Source organism: Sphaerodactylus townsendi, linkage group LG14, assembly GCF_021028975.2.
Source record: "Sphaerodactylus townsendi isolate TG3544 linkage group LG14, MPM_Stown_v2.3, whole genome shotgun sequence".
Classification (NCBI taxonomy): Eukaryota; Metazoa; Chordata; class Lepidosauria; order Squamata; family Sphaerodactylidae; genus Sphaerodactylus; species Sphaerodactylus townsendi.
This window is the reverse complement of record NC_059438.1, coordinates 31,285,309-31,304,536: the sequence shown is the minus strand read 5'-3', so window position 1 is coordinate 31,304,536 and position 19,228 is coordinate 31,285,309. Positions and strand designations below refer to the sequence as shown.

The 19,228-nt window shown below is 49.3% G+C and overlaps 1 protein-coding gene across 1 annotated transcript in view; it reads right to left on the bottom strand.

The window, feature by feature from the left end:
• Nucleotides 1-251: 251 nt before the first annotated feature.
• LRP6 (LDL receptor related protein 6) overlaps nt 252-19,228 on the bottom strand; it is a 115,309-nt gene continuing 96,332 nt past the window's right edge. The window contains 5 exon segments of the mRNA XM_048515450.1: nt 252-5,593; nt 6,868-6,965; nt 8,675-8,811; nt 10,514-10,744; nt 18,363-18,473. Of these exon segments, the coding sequence (XP_048371407.1) occupies nt 5,302-5,593; nt 6,868-6,965; nt 8,675-8,811; nt 10,514-10,744; nt 18,363-18,473 (869 nt within the window). The 3' untranslated portion in view covers nt 252-5,301.

Genomic DNA, 19,228 nt, shown 5'->3' with positions numbered 1-19,228 from the left:
AGAGGATCAAGATTGGTAGCCATCGATCGACTTCTCCTCCATAAATCTGTCCACGCCCCTTTTAAAGCTATCCAGGTTAGTGGCCGTCACCACCTCCTGTGGCAGCATATTCCAAACACCAATCACTTGATTTTCCCTTTCAGCTTCCTGCGCACTATCCCCCTCATCTTTGAGAAATCCCCTTCTGAATCCACCTGCTGTTAACCATTACACCACGCTGGCTCTGAAATCAACCACCACAACCACATCGATACATCTTCCACTCTGTTTTATTATAAAAATCAACATTTTTTAAATTTGTTACAACTCAAATGTATAGTAATAATTGAAAAGGTGGGTCGGAAACTTTTTACAAGGCTTATATACACAGCTTGCAAGCAAAACATTTATTTTATAATAATATAAAAGGATCAGTGAGTGAAGAGGGCAGACCAAATGTTGGTCATTCTAACATAAATACATCCTTGCGAAGCTCCATCATACGGAAGTCGATGAAGAAAATGAACACACTCGCCGGATTTCTTTCTTTCTTTCAAAGACAAGGGCAAAGGAATTAAAGCTTATGGACATAGAGGAAATAAAATAACAAAACAGATTAAAAATAGCAACAGATCCTTCACTTGCAAACAAGGCATGTTCAGCTTATAACAATGGTACCCTCTTCATGTAAAGATAACGTTGTTTTCCCCCCCAATCAGCTAAAAATAATGCAGCTAGATTTTAGAAGATCTACCAGTGCTTTTAGGCCTTCAAGAGACAGCAGGTATGAAACACCCTTGAATCTCTGCTACTCTTATGGCAACAGAAGTGGCGGCTGCATCACGCTCATCTGTTCCTCTGGAATGGATGCTGGGAAAATTTATACTCATATTTTATACTGACAGTATTTGGTCTGAGAAGTATTTAAGGCAAAAAAAAAGTATAAAGCTTTTAGACGTTGATAATCAGCAGATGCAAATACATTTCAGAAAGAGCGCACGGATAGATTTAGGAATTATCATTTTACCTGCAAACTCCTACGCGGAAGGTTTTACCGAAACCCCTAAATCCTATTAAGAAGTCTTTTACTATCTTAGCCTTAGGTGTGTGAGTGTATTTTTGTTCTCTGATATCTACTAAAACCGGAGGTCAACATGTGTGGGCCCGATGTGGGCAAAAGATGCGACTCCTTTCATTTCAGTGGGTAAGATGCAGACACAGCTCTCTGCTCCTCACCCCACGATTCTTGCCATTTAAAACTACCAAAATCTGCACTCTGTAAGCACGTAGTTTTCCCATAGAAGGAAACAACAGCAGTAGCTGCAAAGATGACAACATGGGGCAGTGAAATCATACAGCAACTGCATAAAGCATAGATGTCAAACTCATCTATGATGGGAACTGTAGTCCATAACATCTGGAGGGCCGTGAGTTTGACATCTATGGCATAAAGGAAGGGAGCAGGCAGAGCCAAAGAGGCAAGTCAAGGAAAAGTGGAGTCCTCCCTTCTCTCTCTAACATCTTACAGAATTACATGCTGCAACCAACTGGCTGTTGGAAGCTCCCCCCCCCCCCCCCCCCCCGCTCTCTGCATCCACTCCAGGTAAGCCTTCTCCTGGTAGGAGGCATTGCAGCCCCCTGCTGGTAACACACAAGCAACAGCTCACACAAGAGTGAGAACATGTGCAAATTTCAGCTACGGGGAGTGACTTCAAAAGGATGTTATCTTTCTTATACTCAAGGTAGACCCTGCTTCACAAACCCACACCTGTGCCTAGGGTCCTCAGCTGCTGGCGGCTCACATTTCCAGGGCTTGCCTTACGTTTGCACCACTCATGCCGGATGGCTGTTTCGCACAGAAGAGTTATTGAGCTACTGCCCTGCCGAATTCAAATCCTCACGGGAGACCAATTCTACCGCCCCCTTTCGATTGTAAAAATACCCAAATGGAAACAAACAGGCAGCCCCGATACTGTCACAGAAAGAGGATACCACAACAATAAGCTTAACAACCTTACAAAAGAAACTAGCACGAAACACACACATTCATGGCAGGAAGAAAAGAGTGTTGCTGATGCGGCATCTGCATTGGGATAAAGCAGGGCAATAACCAAGTCCCCAGCGCGAGTTTATATACACAAACTCTCACGCAAAAGGGCATGTTTACAGATCTTGGCATTCCTGAAGCATCACTTCTCACCTGTCCTCTAGACCTGTGTTCAACATTCAATATTTTTCACCCAGCGGCAACACCACTGAGGTTCTTTGCTGGCTTGTAACACCCAGGTTTCAGGAGAGCCAAAGGGTAAAATGGACAGATACAGAACTTCCTATGGATCGGAAATGTGGCCCCCTACTTCTGTTTTTGCAAATGTCACAAAATCTGGACTTTGGTTCTAAAAGTTTGAAGAGAATTCCAAAATTCAAGTTGTAACACCATCACTGGAAAGTAAAATCCTTTAAACTCAGAGGGGGTTTAAACGTTTAACTTCATGCATTTAGGAACAGAATTCACAGAGATTTTCTTTAAAGCATGTCTAAACGCATCCAGGGACACTGTTTACTTCTGCTGGATATCCAAACATCGTGACTGGAGTACAGCTGAACTGAAGCCGAACTTCTGGCATCTGAGATGATGTGTACAAGTCAGTGTAAATTCTCCTGAAACCCACAGATCCAAAACTGGGAATGCCTGGAAGCCTGTCAGCTTTGGGTTGGCTGGGATAAGACGACAGGTGGGGGCAACTTCACACTTTGTGTAGCAAATTGTAGTTGCTACAGTTCCACTGTTTCCCAAACAGAAGTGTGCAACATGCCTCCAAACACAGTGGAGTTGCAAGGAACTGTAATTCCCTGTTCCAGGCACCTAGGTGAGTCCACCTTGTGCACATTTAGAACAGCAGACGCAGGTGTAACTCGGGAGTAACCAGGGCTAACATTTACTGTTGCTCCTAGCGAAAGCCATCAAACCTGCTGACATGGGCAGAGAACGATTTGCTAAAATCAGGAAGAGAACACTTGGTGCATCCTCCTCATGCTAGTAAGATTCAGAGAACCCTTTAAGAAAATCTGTATAGCAGATCCAGATATTTATCACCTAAAACCATTACAAAAATCGTGTAAACTCCAGTCTTTCTGCCTACTCTTGCTGGGCAGTTTTTAATGCGTTGTGTTTTTGCTGTTATCCAAAGCAGCCATCAAATGAAGACATAGCATCCCTTTCAAATCGCTACAGAGGTGTAAACAACACAAAAAAACCCCAATATGTAATGCAAAGGCATAATACATCAGTAGGCAAAGGATATCCTTGAAGACATGTATGGTGGTCTATGCCTAAGAACTGAATTTATGCCACGTGAAAATTAGTGGCACGTCTTAAGTCACACGGGCTCCTCAAAACTGCCTCAACAGGAAAGGGGAAAGTTTTCAGCACCCTAAGTGTCTAGAGAGCATCCTGACAGGAAAAGTTTAAAATGTTTCCTAGTAGAGAAAAGTAGTGTATTTGTGTGTGTGTGTATATATATGCAAGTGACTACTTATATATACACACACAGAGAGATTATTTGTGTACTGTGATATTTAATCTATACTCAAAGTACTGTAAGAATATAAGATTCATTTACATTAAACTAAAAAAAATCAAAGTTAAAATTTATAATTCATATAAATATGTCACCTATATTATTACTATGTTGTATAAAAATATGACGATTTTGTGGGGGGCACAGAAACATTTTGAAGAAATGGGATGAAACGTCGTTCAGGCATAGCGACAGTCACCGTTGTCACTGTCACGAAAACAGCACTGATGTGGCATGAGAACATAATCCGATTGTAGCGGCAGGGGGAAAAGCTCTTCTCTCGGTTGCATACGTGCATACATTTCCTCTCACACTCACAAACTTGGATCCTAACTCCTGGCAAAGGATGGAGGAGTCAGGTCTCATATGCTTACTTTGCTTTAGACCAGTGGTGTCCAACTCTGGTGCTTCAGATGTTCATGGACTACAATTCCCATCAGCCCCTCCCCATGGACTACAATTCCCATCAGCACCTGCCTGTGGACTATAATTCCCATCAGCCCCCTCAGAAAACAGAAGGGGTTGCTGGGAATTGTAGTCCACGAACATATGAAGTGCCAGAGTTGGACACACCTATTTTAGACTTATATCCCATCCCTCAACTGGGTCATGGGGCTCAGGACAACTCACAAGATTCAAATCCACTCTCCTCCCTGTTCACGAAGCTCTGCTCTGCTCGTTCCTCCAGTCTCCAGCTCATCCAGCTGTTTCTCTGCATGGATCCTGCTATCCTAAGAGCGGTCTTTCCAGGAATCAAAAGGAAGCTGCGGGAACACTGGCAAACCTCCATGACGGAATGGCAGGATGTCACCCAATGGATTCCCTTTCCTGTTTTCCCACTCCGGAGAAAAAATTGTGACAATGCAAACTAGGTGATCCCACATTCGCCAACACTGGATCCTTCCTGACCCTGCATGACAAACATGAGTCACTGGAGATTTAAATGGGCAGACTGAGGCCTCCCCAAGGGAAGGACGCCGGGGTACACTTGCTGAATGAATTAGTCAGGAAGAACTGAAAAAAAAAACAATTAAAATGAGACGCACACAGCCGTCAGCAAGACTGTGCTCGACGAGACAACTGAGCTGCCAGGAAGAAACGAACAAACAAACAAAATCCGCTTCGCCACTTCTGATGATCTGAATTAAGCATCCAAAGTCCTCTCTGCCGTGACTGCTGCATTCTCGTAGAAAACAAAGCCCTTTGTGTACCGCTGTTTGTTTGTTAGAACAGTTTTCTTCAAGTTTAATTTAAATTGCTGGCCCATCAAAGTTAAACGCAAGAGGTGATTTGGCTCCAGATGCTGCTCAGTGACAGACTTCTTTCATACTTTGCCTTGCTCGGGAAAAAGCTCTCCTCCTCCTCCTCTTCTTCTTCTTTTGGTATTTTGGCTCATTGAACAGCGACGCGCTCCCCTCCTTCCGTTTTCCCTCCGCTCAGTCACTTCACTGATTTAAGGCATCTTCTTGTGTTCCATTTGGAAAAATAATAAAAAAACACACTTCTGTGTACAAATTTAAATTTTTTTTTCTTATGGCACAAAGCAGCAGACTGTTTTAAGAAAATATATAAATAAACCTTCTGCACCCCCCCCTTTTCTATACAAGTTCTCTGGTATACCCCTCCCCCCCATTTAATAATTTTAATGGTTTCACCCTGCCTCAGGCCCTCCCCCCTCTTGATAGGAGCACTCCGTATTTACACAGTTGGTTGGAGGCAGTCAAAGGAGGGAGGGAGTCTCTCACGAGGAGTCCGTGCAGGGAGAAGGGGGCGGCGGATACAAGTGATGGGAATAGCTCCGCTCTGTGTAGGGAGACGGCGGGCAGCTCTCGTAGTTCTCCTCTGCTGACAAATACTGGCTGCGTGGCGTCGGCGGAGGGGGCACGGGCTCAGAGTCATAGTTCAAGTCGCTGGTGTAGCCCTTGCCCACTGTAGTCACCACCCGGCGGCTGGGGGCGTAATCACTGTCACAAATGTCCGTACTGCAGGGCGTCGTGGGAGGGGCAAAATGCCGGTAGCTGTATGGCCTGTAACTGGGGTAACAAATGGTAAGCATTAGTACGTGGAAAGTAGTATCTCGGGATCTTGATCTTCTGGGATCTAGCAAAATAAAAGCTGTTTGGGACTTATTTGCCTAAAAACAAACAAACAAACAAACAAACAAACAAACAAACAAACAAACAAACAAACAAACAAACATACATACATTCATTTATATATATCTATATATCTATATAACATTTTATATATATAAAATATATATATATATAAGATTTTAAGCCGCCCATCCCTGAAGGGCTCTGGGCGGTGTACAGCAGGCCTGCAATAACAATACATAATGACATTAAACACAGCAGGCTAAAAACAACATTGTACACATAAAACAAAGGTGATTTAAAACAATTACAAATTTATAATTATGCCGCCTTCCCACCCAAACAGCGTCCACCGTTTCTTGTTTATAACCTTTCGTTGAGGCAGCTACGGGGTTTCCCCCCCCAACTTGCTGGCCTTGTGATATTTGTCCCCCCTTCTCCTTCCCTAGTGAGGTAAATCTAAATTAGGAATGGCGAAGAACGGGGCACTAAAATTAATAAAATAAGTGATAAACTTGCAGCCTGAAACCTGCAACGAAGTACAAATCACACGCCAACATGGTTCTCACATGTAGCCAGTTCTGCCTGAAAAAATGCTGAAGCGAGTTTGTCCTTTCACCTGGCAGGAAGAAAACCACCCAGGTGACCAGGTAAGTCCCCATTCCTCACAGAGAGGGGCTTCACATAGAAACAGAAGGGGCTTCACCCATCACCTTCAATATATAGCGCTGTGTTGAACTAAGAACATAAGAACAAGCCAGCTGGATCAGACCAGAGTCCATGTAGTCCAGCTCTCTGCTACTTGCAGTGGCCCACCAGGTGCCTTTGGGAGCTCACCTGCAGGATGTGAAAGCAATGGCCTTCTGCTGCTGTTGCTCCCAATCACCTGGTCTGTTAAGGCATTTGCAATCTGAGATCAAAGAGGATCAAGATTGGTAGCCATAAATCGACTTCTCCTCCATAAATCTGTCCAAGCCCCTTTTAAAGCTATCCAGGTTAGTGGCCATCACCACCTCCTGTGGCACCATATTCCAAACAACAATCACACGTTGCGTGAAGAAGTGTTTCCTTTTACTGCTTTGGTTCTGCTTGTTCATAGCTGCCAGGGGCTCTCCAAGACAGCAAGCCACCGGGATCCTTTCCTGTTAGTCCAATGGCCAGTCCCCCCCTGCTCAAAAGCTACAAAGGATGCTGCTCCTATCTCTTCTCACCTGTAAGATCGATGAGTGGAAGGGCTGTTGGAAGAATAGCCAAACTCCAGAGTGTAATGTGAACGTTCAGTCGCTGGTGATGGAGGCGGGTTCAAAATCTTTTTTAAAAAAGCAAATGGGAAGGGAGTCATGAGGGTAACAAAATCAAGGCAAACAAGTGGCTTTAAACACGGGCTGTGGCTCACTGGAAGAGCATCTGCTCAGCATGCAGGAGGCCCCAGGTTCAATCCCAAGCATATGCAGTCAAAAAGGTCCAGGAAGTAAGTGACGCGAAAGGCCTCTATCTGAGTCCCTGGAGAACTGCTGCCTGTCTGAGTACACGACAGGTGAGTTTACAGCATCCAGTAACTCAATTTTTTTTGAAATCATACTACGGCTCTTGTTTTGGTTCACACTGGGTTATGCCTTGAGTTGGAGTTTGCCTGACTGCCCAGAAACACCTGCCAAGTGTATCCTTTTGTCACTGACTTAGGCCCCTTCCACACATGCAGAATAATGCACTTTCAATCCACTTTAAATGCCCTTTGCAGCTGTGCGGAATACCAAAATCCACTTTCAAATCGTTGTGAAAGTGGATTGAAAGTGCATTATGCTGCATGTGTGGAAGGGGCCTAAGTCTCTCATTTAAGACACAGGTGTCAAACTCGTGGCCCTCCAGATGTTATGGACTACAGTTCCCACCATCCCCTGCCAGCATGATGCTGGCAGGAGATGATGGGAACTGTAGTCCATAACATCTGGAGGGGCGCGAGTTTGACACCTATGATTTAAGAGATTCTCTCTGCCCATGACAACAGGGAATACTTGGCAGTCCTGTCGGGGCAACTGGGCAAACGCCAACACAAGGCATTAACTAACACATTTAACAAGAAACAGATGACCATGCGATAGTTTGCTTCTAGAGCACCCGAGAAATAGAAAGTATTTGCTTCCGTTCTGAGCTGTCCCACACACAGGTGTCAAACTCATGGCCCTCCAGATGTTATGGACTACAGTTCCCATCATCCCCTGCCAGCATCATGCTGGTAGGGGATGATGGGAACTGTAGTCCATAACATCTGGAGGGCCACGAGTTTGACACCTATGCTTAGAAGTACCAACGTTTTCTCATTTTATTGGCAAACTTTTACTCCTACGCATGGTTTTGATGAGAAAGCCAGTAAGGGCAGTGACTACAGTGTTTGATGCTGAGATATGATTGTTCTTCCCAGCTTTGGAGCTATTCTGTATTAATTTTTAAAAGCAGTAATAAAGAGTATTTGTACTTTTCCCACCTACAAGTTTTTGCCTTGCTAGGGTATAAGACCGGATACTGCACCTTCCCTCAGCCCCTTTCCCTGACTTTAGACCTTTAGACCAGATTTTCTATAGGGCTGCTAACACAGATACCATTAGTTGTAGATACTAAGCTTGTTCTATTGTGTGGAAGCATCTAAAGAAGAAGAAGAGTTGGATTTATATCCCCCCTTTCTCTCCTATAGGAGACTCAAAGGGGCTTACAAACTGCTTTCCCTCACAACAAACACCCTGTGAGGTGAGTGGGGCTGAGAGAGTTCTGAATAACTGTGACTAGCCCAAGGTCACCCAGCTGGCATGTGTTGAAGTGCACAGGCTAATCTGAATTCCCCAGATAAGCCTCCACAGCTCAAGCAGCAGAGCAGGGAATCAAACCTGGTTCCTCCAGATTAGAGTACACCTGCTCTTAACTACTACGCCACTGCTGCTCCTTTAGCTGCCAAACCCGATGCAGTTTTTGTAACAACATTGGTACTTAGCACTAAAGTCATGTTTCTAGGAAATTACTTACTGGTGGGAAGTAAGTGCCCTTAGTGCTTGAGGAACTACTAGAGGAAGCCCCGGTAACGTGGGCCCTGTCGTACGGAGGTCCACTGCTTCCGCCCATGATGCTGAGAGAACTGATCACAGATTTACCTCGGGACATTCCTGTGGAAAAGAAGATTCCGTTACAACAACATTCCAATCTGTAAAACAGTCATTGCTAAAGAAGGGCATGGGGGCGGGGAGAGAGTTTGGCTGTTGTGGGTTTACTGGGCTGTGAAGATGAAGTCTAGTAGTTTTTGCTCCTAACATTTTGCCCATGTCATTGGCTGGCCTCTTCAGAGGTATGTCAAGGTGGGATACGCTTCTCAGGGGAAACGTCAGGAGCAAAAACTACCAGACCACGGCCCGGAAAAACCACCTGTTGATTCTGGCAGTGAAAGCCGTCGACAAAGCTTTTTATACATTAGTGGCCATTTCCCCCCCAGGCCTGGCATATTATGAGGCCGATATTCCAGAATAACCACTCTTGACCTTAAGAGATACCAAATATACTCGAATATAAGTGGACCCAAATATAAGTTGAGGCACCTAATTTTGACCCAAAAAAACGGGAAAACTTATTGAGTATAAAGCTAGGGTGGGAAATGCAGCAGCTGGCTTCCCCTGCCCACCTCCATCCAAGGTCCCATGGGGTCTCCGATGGAGGTGAGCAGGGAATTTCTGCACCCTGCACCGGGCTCGGATACAGGCTGGATCCGAGCCCTGCGCAGGGTGCAGCCTGGCCCACTTCCCCTCCCCACCTCCATCCAAGATAGGCAGGGGATCTCTTCACCCTGTGCCGGTGAATGGCGCCTTGCTTCCCGGCATGGCAGTGAGAATGAGGAGACTTTGAAAGCCTCCTCACTCTAGCTGCCATGGCAGGAAGCGAGGGGGCTATCAAAGCCTTGCAGAAGCCAGCTGCCAAGGCAACCGGCTTCTGCAAGACTCGAGTATAAAGTCGAGGACGGCTTTTTCAGCACAAAAAATGTGCTGAAAAAGTCGACTTATATTCGAGTATATACAGTACATCACGAATGATAAAATTCCCACTGAGGGCCAGCTGGGTGGGTAAACTTTGTGAAGCAGCACTCGGCGAAAACAAAACGAGGAAAGAAGGAACAAAACGAAGGAGAAAAGATCAACGGAGAGGTACGAAAAATGCTCGCTGATATTTCTCACAATCTTTTGTGATTAGAGGCGCAGCTCTTTCCCGAAGTTTGTGGGAACAGGCCTCTGGGCATGAGGCCTGTTCACACCATGATGCTTTCAGCAGAACACGCAAAAGGGATAACCGACCTGAATGCACATCCTACTCAATGCAGTGAGGACAAACCAGAGGAAAGAGGGCAAATTAGACTCTGAGAAGACATAGCTGAAGGAACCCATTTTTTAGGGATAATCCCACTCTCCAACATGACTCTCCTTTCTACTGTGTGACGGCAGTCCCCTCTGCAGCACAAAGTAGTGGATACCACTGGGCAGATCCTCCTTTGGTTTGGTAGTTCTGTGGGGGGTGGGTTGGCAAGGAGAACCAGCTGGGAGCCCCACCCTCGACCACAGTGGCCATCAGGTTCAAGGTCCCAGGAAGCGATACTGGCTCAGGATCTGCCCAGTGGTAGCCACTACTTTGTGCTGCGCTCACACAAATGGCTACCAGGAAAACATTCTTCATTGCCATCATTTACAGAGCTCACACAGTTCAGTTTTTGATGTCTCTGTGTTATTATGAATCAATAACTGACACTTAAAAAGAATAAACTGTGCAAGAACCCATCCGGTGTAGCTGTGGAACAATACAGTATGCAGCCAAGCTCTAGAAACTAACCGGGGAGAGATCCAGAGAGTGAGCTCGGGTGAGGCACGTAGCCTAGAGGTACCGAAGCTGGTCCGTGCACCACGTAGTCGTTGGTCATGGTTTCCCCATCTCCTTTCATGCGTGGGCACAACACCCTCTGGCACACAAAGTACATCGCACCAACCACAAAAACGGTCAGGATCACACCAATGATGGAGCCGATTGTATTGCTGGCTTGTGGGGCAGGTTCCTCTGTCGTATCTGAGAGCAAGGAGAAAAACCAAAAGACGCCCAATGTTCACAGCTTCGATACTAGAGCACGTTCTAGCCACTGCCTCCAAGAGATTACGCCCCGACTCAAAGCTAATGGAAGGCAGGAGGGTGAGGGAAATCTCTGCTCTCAGTCTTCGTGAGAAGGGAAGCAGGAGGTAAGAGTAGCACAACTATAATGATACTTGGGAGAGGACAGCTCTGCGGCATTTCAGAACAAGGAAAGAGTAGAAGGAATGCAGTGAACTGGATGAGGAAGGTAGAGGTTCTTTAGGTGTTTTGGAAAGGCTATCAAAATGGCATCCACAGCATGGATGCCAGCATCAGACAGAAAGTCTCTGTTGTCCCTGCCTGCCGTGCAGGCTGAGTATGAACACAGAATCTTTCCATGCACATAGTAGGTAGAACCTACTTTTACAGCCCTGGCCCCTGCCTGGTGGAATGCTCTCCCACCAGCTGTCCGGGCCCTGCGGGACCTAAATGAATTCCGCAGGGCCTGTAAGAATGAGTTATTCCGCCGGGCTTTTGGGGAGGCCGGCTGCTGATATGTGCCCCTTAACAACTAAGACCCGCTGTTCCCCTCTCAGAGGAGTTAGAGGAGTTTTAATGGTTGAACGCCATCTGTTTTAAACAGTTATGAATTCTGAGCGCTGCATTTTAATTGGTATTAACTTTTTAGCACTTTATTTCGTTTAACCACCTGTTTTGTATTTATGTTGTAAACCTCCCTGAGCCCTTCGGGGGAGGGCGGTATAAAAGCAGAATAAATAAATAAATTAAATTAATAAACCTTCAGCTGGGGGACAGAGGACTTGCCACAACGCTGCTGTTTTCGGTGGCAACCCCACAGCCAGAATAAAGTGTGCAGTTAGTACATCAGACTTTTCACTGAAGTCTGTACATCACTGCTCTGAAGGAACATTCAACACCAAAAGATAAGGTTGTCCATTCTGTTCCTGGAGAACATGGGAGCCGGGGGTGGGGGGTGGGGGGTGGGGGAGGGAGTAGGAATGGACATTCTATGTAACTATGTGCCATGGCTGCAAGTTAGTCGATGCCAACCATCTTGTAGTAGTGCACTGCTGACCCAGCAGCGCCGTGGTAGAACGTTAGGGGCATATTAAGCCGGACCAGCGGCCTTGCCCGATTATGCGCCCTCCTCATCCCCATGAGTCCGCGGGTCATGAACTGTCTGAGCTCAATCACGGGCGCAGGGACCAATGAACTTGCCCCAGGTGAGGATTGGAAGCTCCAGGCAGCGTGCGGCTCCCTCATCCGCCGTAGCCAGATGAGATCATGCATCACATGATGATCTCCCGACCTCCCGCCTCCCGTTCTCCCGGAACTCCCCCCGGTCCTCCCTCCCTACCGCCCCGATGAAGTAACAATAAAGGTGCAGGAACCCGGCAGGCCGGGAAGACTTCATGGGAACGGACCTCGGTCTCCCGCTGCCAGCGTCTCCACCAGATGTTATCTCAGCGTCTGCGTCTGGATTCCATACGCTGACAGCGTGGAGTGCGACCTAGCTGGTGATTGCGAAACCGGGAATCCTCAGGAACCTCCACCCTGCTCACCGTGCATACAGCCTGGAAGGGCAGCGATACCGAAGTCCGGCTGGATGCGAGCATCCAGGGACCCGCGATTTCGGTATAAGCCTGTCCTCTGGTCCTGAATAGGTGCATCCAGAGAGAACAGCGATCCTACCGGACACTCTGCGATCGGCCGGAACGCACGGTGAGTATGGGAGCTTGCAAAAGCGGAGCTTATGATGTAAGCTGCGTTAGCCGAACTGAAAGCGTTAGCGAAATGCGCGGCAGGGGTCCCCATTAAAAGAGAGGGAGCTGCATAAATTGGTTGAGAGATTGAAGCTCAGTGTCCATGAATTTGCAGAGGGGGGACATTGAATCTCTGGAACTGGGAAAACGCCGAGTAGCACTCTTAGCACCACAGAGCCTGCGTAGCGCCCGATATTGGCTACTTACTGGCGTGGAGACAATGTTTTGTCATCAGCATCCAGCCTGCAGACCCTCACGGCTCCCTTGCAGCGTAGGCCGCCCTCACTTCGATCTTTCACCTTCAATTTCCAACCCGGAATTTTCTCTATCCCGCAAATTGGGCACCTGTCACTCCTTCTGCCCCTGGCTCCTTCCACGCAATTCAAACTCTCAGCGGCTCAGCCTCTGCTCCCACCTTCATTTTCCGAAGCCACTGCACCTCCGTCAGCATACGTAATGGCGGGTTTCAAAACTCTAAAGAGCGGTATTAGCCACGATCTGCAGAGAAAGAAACCCTGACGGAGACCGATGCGAATTCTTGCATTGTGCCCGTCCACTTCACAGATACTGAGGGGGGAGGTGCGTCATTCGGGTTGTCGAGTACCGCCCTTTGAAACTATAACATCCTCACTGAGCTCCATGAAAGCTAATGCGGGGCGTGGGAGTCACTGCTTCGATGAGAGGCATGCTGGAGACCGCCATGAGGAACCACCTAATGGTTCCAGGCGACTGAAGACCACCTTTTCGCATGCTCTGAGCCCTACTTGGTGTGGTCTGGGAAGTGAGTTCCATGGCAGTGCTTCAACAGAGCAGCCACCTCTGGCGAGCTACACCGCCCAGCGCTACGGCTTGAGGCTTCCTTCAGCTAGCGATCAGATTATTCCTGCCGAGGCCCACCCTTACGGTCGCCTCTGGAATTAATATAAGGCATTTGTTAAGGTCCCCAGCGCCCGGCCAGCCAACCCAGAGTTTCTCTCCTCCATCCGGCAAAAGCCAGAGCCCTATGCCGAGTTTGTGAACAGGCTCCAGGGCTCAAGGCGGAGTGAATGGCGAGGGAGGGCCCAAAGCGAGGCTCCTCGTAGCCTGCCATAGGGGCGCCTCCGTGAGGATGCCGCCAGAGGCGATCCGGGCCTGGGAAAAAAATCCTGAACTGGCCGACATGGCAAGGCTTGCCGGGACAGCCGGATCCTCCAGCCCACCAAGCCTTAGCCTCCTGCGCGCAGCACTCTCCCACGTGGAGGCAGTCTCAGGATGACTGCTTTAACTCGCGGCAGATCCGGGACACTTCCGAAGGGAGTGTAGGCAGCCCGGTGGGGGCCTACAGCCCGATGGAGGAGGTCCCTCCCCAGGAGGAAGACAGCCACCAAAACCCGGTGCCACGTTGCCAGGGGCTTCCACAGAAGCGACTGCCCGGTGAGCTCCCGCCAGCGTCTCCCCAGCCAGGACCAAGGAGGAGAGTACTGCGGCAGACTGGCAGCAGGAGCCCCTACCAAAACCACCCCTTCACAGGCGGCATCTGGCTGCATGCACCCAGCCCATCTCCTTCTAAGGTTTCCCCCACGAGGTTCTTGTAAGCCCCAACCCAGGTATGGCGAGCCCATCCCTACCGGGACAATTGGGCTAGATGCTGCCAAAGAGCCTCTGCCGCTGAACAGGGGACTGTTCATAAGTCTCCCGAGTGATGATGACTCCGCGCAAGGACCCATCCATCTCCAAGGTCTGGACAAGAGCATCCCACGGGGAGTTGCCACCAAGGCCAGCTCGCAGCTCAGCTGATTCTCTTGCTACCCCATGCAGCTGCCAGCTGCCGACCCAATAAAGGCTCTGAGCCCCAGCAGTAACATGGCGCAGCCCACACCACCCGTCGCAGGCAGTGGGGCAGCCTGCTCGGGGAGCTCCGCCCGTACCTGGAGCACAAAGCCAGCAGAAGGATGTAAGTTCAAGGGGCCTGGTGGTTACACGGCTGATGTTACCGTCATCAGAGCAGCCGGTGGCCCAACCAGTGGCCCGACCGAGGCTTGCGCACATACACTCTGGAAGAGTTTGGGGGGGGGGCGCTAAACCGGGCAGAGCCGGAGCATCCATAGCTCCACGGTCAACAGCCCAGGGCTTCGGCGGCAGCTCACAGTCCAGTCCATTATCGTTTTAGACATCCATGTCAATCTCTGGGAAGGGACCTGTGGAGTCCAGGTTAAAGCGACTCTGGTCTGGGATGGAGTAAAAGCCGTCACAGATCGCTGATCTAATCGTGCCCTCCAGAGACTGCCCCTTGCTAATCCCGTGGAAACTGTTTCCCTCTCCCACTCAGCACTGCTCTTTCTGGCTTTCCAACCAGTAGAGGCGGAGAGGGCCAATTGTGACTGGCCCACTCCCTGGATTAAAATCTGGGCCCGTCCTGATACGCCCAGCACTGTCAGGATTCAGGCCCAAGCTTAGGAGTTGCTGCAACCTAGATCCACTCCTTGATTTGCGGGTGGAGTGAATTGTTTGCCAGCCTAGCTGACCAATGCAAAGACCAGGCTTCGGCCCGAAGCGCCCACCAAGGAGAAGGCGGTCTGGCAATGGACGGCAATTCCCAAGATAATTGATCAAAATTTTAGCACCATCCAGCTTCACTGCAAATTTAGCCACCAAGGTCACGCAGTGGGGTGCAACTTTCCCGCCAAGAACCCCCCTCCCTTCTCCTTTGTGTATTGCTAGAGATTTTGCCTCTAATTGCCTGATTGCTTCACTCCTTCGGATGCACCCATCCCCACAAAAGGTGCTCCCAAAAAAAGCCGCTTTTTACGTATTTGCTGATTAGCAGCATGCATACCCTACAACCCCCCCAGGGTTGCGCCCTGCTCCCTCCCCTCGAGGCTGGGACCCACCAGCCTTGGCAGCACCAGATGGCGGCTCTGAAGCCAATTCCCACCAGGGTTAAGCATACCTCCTGCCCTCCCCTGTCAAACAACTAAAGAAGAGGTAGGCTGACCCCAGGAGGATTGGTTAAAAGCTTAACCTTCACAGGCTGCAAAACAAAGCCTTCTTCCTTCTTATATTAAATTCTAAACACTAAGCTTCGATCCCGATCTCCCGCCATCGGCTTTGAGCCTGGGCGGACCCGACCGTAACCTGGGAAAAGGGTGTGTTTCAATCCCCTCTTCCACCACAGGTTCCTGTGGACTCCGATTAAGCCATGACAGGCCAGCCCATGGAGATGAAGCCAGGAAAACCAACCCCCATCCGGAGATGGAGCAGCATGTCTCTAGAGGATCCATTAGCGATCTCCAGCAGGAGCGCCCGTCGCCAATGCCCAAAGGAACCCGAATGACCTGGGGGCGTCCAGAGGCGTCCACCAATAAACCCTAAGAGCTGCTGCTGCTTAAGCAGACCACCCGAGACACCCGGGGGGAACACTCTGTACGCAGCTCTCTTTAAACGATCATCACGTAGCACCGCGCTTTCGACCACCGTCCCTTGCCTGCTCTGCCTTGCCTCCTGCCGATGGCGATCCTGGCCCGCCCCTGACCGAGCTTTCACCAGACCAACATCTGGGAGCAATTTGCTGCAGCTGCCAGCGATCTCATCCTTCTGCCTGGGCCCGAGGTACCTGATTGGAGCCTGCTAAGCTCCTGCCTGCTCCCCACGATAAAGAAGCGCCGGAGACTCCCTAAGCGGAGTCTGGGCTAACCCCTTCATGAATGCCTCTTCCATCAGGTACCTCTATGGCGCTGACTAGGGACCTGCCGTCCAAACCCTCCCGGCCCGGCGCTCTCTCTCTTGTCACTGAAGACTACAGCCAAGCTAACCTGCGAATCTAACACCCTGCGCCCGCATGCGGCGCCAATAGCTGAAGGAACCGACCAGACCCGTTGTCGGCTGCCAGTGGAACTACACACACCGCAGGACTATTCCCCATGTTCGGAAACATCCTGCTCCCCAGGGGCTGGTTCTGGACCTGCGAGGAAGAGCGTTAATTACATTCCATGCCCGACTCTCTGCGGGACTCTTTGTTGCCTCCAGCTTGCGCCTCACCATCGTCCTACCCAGGCTCCACCCGGAATTTCGGCCGCCCGCCGCCGCTGGCAGCTCCAGCTCTGCCTTTTCGACCCTCACCTGTCGGACAGGCGGTGCAGCCCTCTCGAAAGCAGGGGATTCGTCTCCCTCGCCAACAGCTTCCCTGGTGGGAGTCGGACTTCGCTTCAGCTACAATGCCTAAGACTATTGGCGGCTGGCCTGTACCCTCGCCCGAAGATCCATCCAGCTCCACCTCCGCAGCTCTGGGCGCCCTGGCTCCGAGCAACAGGAATACCGTCAGGCGACCCTAGACAATGCGTGCAGCTATTGATTACTTGTTGTTGTTTATCCCACCAAGGTTGTGAGGATGTACATAATGACGTGTTATTTTGAAATCTTTCTGGTGATTCCCAGTGGGTTCACATGAAAGTCGCATTGAGCTGCAAGAAGTTGTATCTAATCCCGGGGTATGATGGTTTTTTTGCCCCATTGGTGGTGTAGCCTCTGGGAGCTGAAAGCTTACTTGGGGATGGTTGAAGTGCTATTGTACAGCTCTGCATTGGTTTAATTGTGTTGCGCCCATTGTTATCGGATGCTTGTTTAACGTTTAATGCGTGTCTAATGGCCGCACCGCTAACGTAATGTAAGAAGCCCCTCGAATTTCCCCTACCCGGTAAGTTCCTAATGTTACACAAAGCAGCTTGGTCAGCTTGACTGGCGAGGAGGAGACAAAGCGTCCCTTTAAATGCAGCCCTTAGCATTGCAGGCCCCAACTTTTTCTAAAATGTAAAAAAAGGAGGAGATGTAGTAGTGCACTGCTGACCCAGCAAGCGCCGTGGTAGAAGCGTTAGGGGCGTAGCGGACCAGCGGCCTTGCCGGTCGCCATCAGCGCTTCGCTCCCTCATCCCCCATGAGTCCGCAGGGTCATGGGCTGCCTGGCGCAAATGCGGTACGCCCAGGACAATGGTGCACCCCCCCCAGGTGAGGATTGGAAGCTCAGGCGATGCGTCACGCTCCTCTCATACGCGTAGCCAAGGATGAGATCATGCATGCGCATGATGATCTCCCGAGCCTCCCGCCTCCCGTTCTCCGGAACTCCCCGGTCCTCCCTCCTACAGCCCCGATAGGTAACAATAAAGGTGCCAGGAACCGGCCAGGCGGGAGACTTCGCTAGGAACTACGGACCTCGATTCTCCCGCTATGACGATCTCCGCGGATGTTATATAAAGGCGTCTCGTCTCGTTCTTACGCTGACCGCGTGGGTCGACTACACATCTGACCTGTGAGCAACAAACTTCTGCAATGGGCTGAAACCACCAATGGACTTACCTGTGAAACGTCCTTCTCTGCTGAGCCTAAGCAGGACATCTATGGGTGATTCCCACCAATCAGAAATTGTAATTCAGCTTCCTTTAACCTATGGGAGTTGCCCCTTGCTCTGTTTTGGAAACCCTGAAGAGCACCCCTAAAACAACAACTCGCAAAGAAGGAACAAACGTGTATAAACTAGACACAGAAAGGGGTAGCGATAGCATAAACAACACAGCCGTGTAAGTGTACAGTAGAATCACAAGATGGAAGAGGAATAAAGGAATTGTTCTCCGATGTTTGGACAGCAATGACTTCAGGAGGGCAACATGTCCTCCTAAAGCTCAGTGGAGAAGGACCTTTCACAGGTAAATCCTACGGTCATTTCAGCCCAGCTTAAAAGTTTGTTTGCTTGCGGATCAGAGAGGAGTTTACGTCGGTTGGCATCAACTAACTCGCAGCCGTGGGACACGATTCCTTGCTCAGTGGGAGATTAGCAGCTGCAGCGCACACGTTTTCATACTTACAGCAACCCTGTTCATCGGAGCTGTCACTGCAATCCAAGTTGTGGTCGCATTTCTTGTTTTTCCCAATGCACTGCCCGTTGGCGCAACGGAACTGATCGGACAGACAAAGAACTGGAGGAGAGGAAAAGTAGATCAGGAATCGTTTGATGTCAGGAATGATAAGAAATCAAGAAAACAACCTCCTTTCCCTTCCTCTCCCCACAACAGTCACCTTGTGCGGCAGGTGGGGCTGAGAGAGTTCTGAGAACTGTGACTAGCTCAAGGTCACACAGCAGGAATGTAGGAGTGGGGACACATATCTGGTTCACCAGATAAGCCTCCACCACTCAGGTGGAGGAGCAGGGAATCAAATCCAGTTCTCCAGATTAGAGTCCACCTGCTCATAACCACTACACCACGCTGGAAGAAAGGAGACAGGACTGGCAACTGTGAAGCAAACCCCACACCATCTGAGTCAGTCTGTAGGCTGACTGGGGGCAAAGAAACTGCCTCTCTGAGAATCAAATCATTTTAATACAGAAGCAGATTCGGAGCAGGTACGTGCAAAGAGAAAGTAAGATGTGAACGTTTGTCGTTTAAAAGTTATCGAGCTGGATTCTTTAACACTGAAAAAGTAAGCAGTGTGGTAATGAAACCAACCTGGTATCTAGTACCGATCTGGTATCGATCAACCGGTAAGTTGCAATATTTTGTAATAACAGGTGCCAGGGGGTATTTTAAACAGACGGGATTTTATTGGTATATGAACAGACATATCTTTTTGTATTGTACTTTTCATCGTAAGATGCCCTGAGCCCATATTTGGACAAGCGTGGGACAGAAATCCAACAAAACAAGCAAACAAATAGATATTTCTACTGCAGACT